General features: G+C 39.2%; 1 protein-coding gene across 1 annotated transcript; it reads right to left on the bottom strand.

Moving 5' to 3' along the window:
• Positions 1-717: 717 nt before the first annotated feature.
• Positions 718-3,374, bottom strand: LOC123966671. Its single transcript, XM_046042809.1, has 5 exons — positions 3,179-3,374; positions 2,474-2,664; positions 2,264-2,357; positions 1,803-1,999; positions 718-911 (listed from the first exon to the last, which is right to left on the bottom strand). The coding sequence occupies exons 1-5, from the start codon at positions 3,265-3,267 to the stop codon at positions 847-849; spliced, it is 636 nt and encodes a 211-aa protein (XP_045898765.1). The 5' UTR covers positions 3,268-3,374; the 3' UTR covers positions 718-846.
• Positions 3,375-3,383: the final 9 nt, after the last annotated feature.

Below are 3,383 nucleotides of genomic sequence, written 5' to 3'. Positions count from 1 at the left end.
TTGCTTCAGCAATACACTTGTATGCCTGCTTTTATTATTACCACTCTTATTCTACTTGCTTCAGCAGCAGTTTTCTTGCATACATGAGACAAATTGTCATTACTATTTCTATGCTTTAGGGCAATTAAATATAAAATTAACCATCGCCAAGAACAGGTTTCTTTTTAAAATCGGGTTATAGCTTAACAATAAATAACTGCAGAAGCGAGCACACTGGACTTAATTCAACCTTTATATTCTCGTTATGTGATGAGCATTGTGATTTTTGTTTTCTATTTGGGAAAATGCTCCTTATGCAGAATTCCTGGTAAAACTATAAATTTACTAGCTCAGCGGTCAATGTGCATAATGACTGCTGAGTTGGTAAATTTACAGATTTACTGGGAATTCTGCATGACCATTTTCCCCGAATAGACTATATGTTTTATTTACCCACCAGAACAAACTGACTGATTACACATCTTTGTTGGAAATTCAGAATCATATAATTGAACGAATCTGGCCTGAAGTCAACAATCGTGTCAACTATCCACTGAAGACAGCACTTCTGCAGGAGGAAATAGACATGAGTGACAGCCTTGTGAGATATTGTGTGTCCAACCTGACTGGCCGCTTGTGTGAGATTGGTCTTACAAGGCTGGTGGAGTCGTGGAATGCTCATCGAATCCCAGGTGAAAAAAAACCATCGAAGATTACAATAATTACAACAGGCATTCATCAGTTTCAAGACCAACAGTATGTTCTTTATTTTACAGGTAAAGGTATACCAAATGACTTGGCTGGCGGTGGGTGTCCCAAAAAAATCCCACAGGAGCTGTTGCCTCATTCAGCTGAAGCAGCAGACCTTTACAGCCAACAGCTGGGATCCTCACTGACCAGACATTCAACTTTTGGAGTTGATCCATTTTCAACTGAACAGGACAAGATTACAGTTGAGAACCAGTTTGCAGAGCAATATTCAGACATTTCAGACTTGTTCTCTAGAGCAGTAAACAATGACTTTGCTCCATACAAACAGGCATTGCTCTGTCTTATTTCCACAACTCAGCGCAATGTGTGAAAAGCCATTAGCTCTGTTTAACTTAGAGACTGTAAATTTGTAACAGGAACAATGAACATCGATATGGCATCATCCAGCCCAAACATGTAAATAAATTCACATCACTACTACAGCTCTGACCCACATTTTTGAACCTATAAAACAAACTCAAATACAACGTGGATTTTTTACCTATTTGTGGGTGTAAAAGTGCAAAATGTTACTCCTCTTCAAAAAGGGATCTCAGAACAGAAAATGCCTCTGACAGACCATTAATTTCAAATATGTTGCTGCCTGCAGTGTTCCCTCTACATTTTGCACAGTGCACAGAGGTCTCCTGCCACTGTTCCACACATGTTTTGCAGCCAATAATGCTCCGGCAACACTGTGTGAAGACTGTGAAGGCTCCTCAATGAATTCTAAAAGACAAAATGAGAAAAACTATTCATTCTGTGTGTTACTGTGTGTGTGTGTGTAGGTGTGTCCATACAACCTCAATGTGTTATTGATGTACTGGGTGACAATGTTTTCTTTTTACTCAGCCTAAAATGTCTTTGTTAATGTATCATTACACCATAGGCTGTTACACAAAGGTTCGCTTCAGTACATGTAATTGATTGTAGTGGATGAGACATAGGTGACCGGGGTTAGAGAACGTAATAATTTATGTGTATTTAGAAATTTCAAATTCTGGAACACACTACACAAAATGGATCCAAAATAAATGTTCATGTGGGACAATGACTATCTATTGTGTACTTACTCATACAAACAACACAGCAGAACCCTTGCTTGATGTTCTGTAGCTGGGAAGGAGTCAGGATCACTCTTTGAGTGGCAGCTACATTGGTGAGCTCTCTGATCGCTGAAGTGACATCTGGTAGGCTCTGTGATGCCAGCACAAGCTCTTCTATCTTCTCAGTGACCTCTCCAATGCCTGCAGCATCTTCATCTTTTCGGCTGTTACAAGGAAAAAACATAATAGATATATACTGGTTGTGTTTTAGCGGTTTTAGTAGTGGTAGCCAAATAAATCTTTGTCCCAAACACTATAGAAGCCACTAAAATACAGAAGCAGTAAAGGCCAAAGAGTTGGCAAACAGGTGCTGATTTGAAATAAAGTTTTTTCAATAGTCTGAACAACAAAGGTAAGGATAAATATAAAGAAACACAATGCATTTCAATCTTTGGACAAATAAGAGAAATATTAATACTTAAGATTACCTCATTCTCCTCCTTTTGGTGCCCTGCAACTCCTGGAAGCCCTGTTCTTGTACAGCAAGAATCTTTCGTGCATTTTGTTTCCAGTACTGTGACCCTTTACAGTGGGGGATGAAACCAGGAAAAACATTAAAACTTAGTGTTGGTTAAGTTATCATGAGTTATCGTGTCCCATCTAATTTTAAATCACAAAAGTAAAGACTTAAAAGTAACCTGTTGTTCCTTCAGACTCCAAAATTGCATTCCCCTGCGCATCAGTCAATACCATGGGGTCATGACTTCCAATGGCATCTTGCACTTTTCCGATGATCCCCTGAAGGGTAGCCTCACATTCTAAAAACCGGACCACCACCATTCTGCTGGGACTCAACCTCCCACCAACCACCTCAGCAAGAAAAATCGATCTGGAAGAATATCATATTAAAATAATCGTTACGAGACACACGGCATTCATAATCCTAGTAGTGGTTAATAGTCTTATGTATTTTGTATATCAACAATAACTGTAAAATGCACTCAGGTTGTTCTTGTTGTATCTTTGGGTTGACTGGTGTGAGAATGTAATCATCTCTTCCTTGGCTCAGGACCAAACAATAAACAAAGTTCCATTTAAATACATTCATAACATTTTGCATAAGCTTGCTGACAAACAGACACTGCAAAAACATAACCCCCGCCACTTTCTGGGCAGAGGTTATGAAAGTCAGGGGGAAATGTTAAAATGTTCAGAATAATGTAAATGAAATGTACAACTATTACACTACAACTACAAAGGAGTGAAAGAATGGCAACTGAAGTTGATCATATCAAATGTGAAGTAGGTGTTTTGCAATTATATCTAACTATTTTTAATACTTCCAATCCTGTAATTTGTACATTTAAAATTATAAATCGTATCACCGTTATTTAAGAAGTTACCTTTGAAATGTTTTAGAGACAGTGGCTCTGGAGGGGGCTGAGGCAGCCCGCTGCGCAGCTGGACTAGAAGTAGTCGCAGGTGTTCGCATGAACGTGAAACGTTGAGCTGTGGTATTTGAAGCTGATGAGGTGTCGTCCTCCTCACCGTGAACCTCATAGTGAGCTCTTGGAGTAAGGTCCAATGTGCTGAAAACACCAGAGGCTC

The sequence above is a fragment of the Micropterus dolomieu genome, unplaced genomic scaffold, assembly GCF_021292245.1.
Source record: "Micropterus dolomieu isolate WLL.071019.BEF.003 ecotype Adirondacks unplaced genomic scaffold, ASM2129224v1 contig_13960, whole genome shotgun sequence".
NCBI classification, from domain to species: domain Eukaryota; kingdom Metazoa; phylum Chordata; class Actinopteri; order Centrarchiformes; family Centrarchidae; genus Micropterus; species Micropterus dolomieu.
The sequence above is the reverse complement of the archived record's forward strand: the minus strand, read 5'-3'. Positions and strand labels throughout refer to the sequence as shown.

What these genes read in the sequence shown, in the direction of transcription:
- LOC123966671 (XM_046042809.1), bottom strand. Translation starts at nt 3,267, where the DNA reads ATGCGAACACCTGCGACTACTTCTAGTCCAGCTGCGCAGCGGGCTGCC. An exon ending in GTCTCTAAAACATTTCAAAG is followed by an intron (nt 2,665 to 3,178) that starts GTAACTTCTTAA and finishes ATATTCTTCCAG; the next exon opens with ATCGATTTTTCTTGCTGAGG. An exon ending in GGAGTCTGAAGGAACAACAG is followed by an intron (nt 2,358 to 2,473) that starts GTTACTTTTAAG and finishes CCCACTGTAAAG; the next exon opens with GGTCACAGTACTGGAAACAA.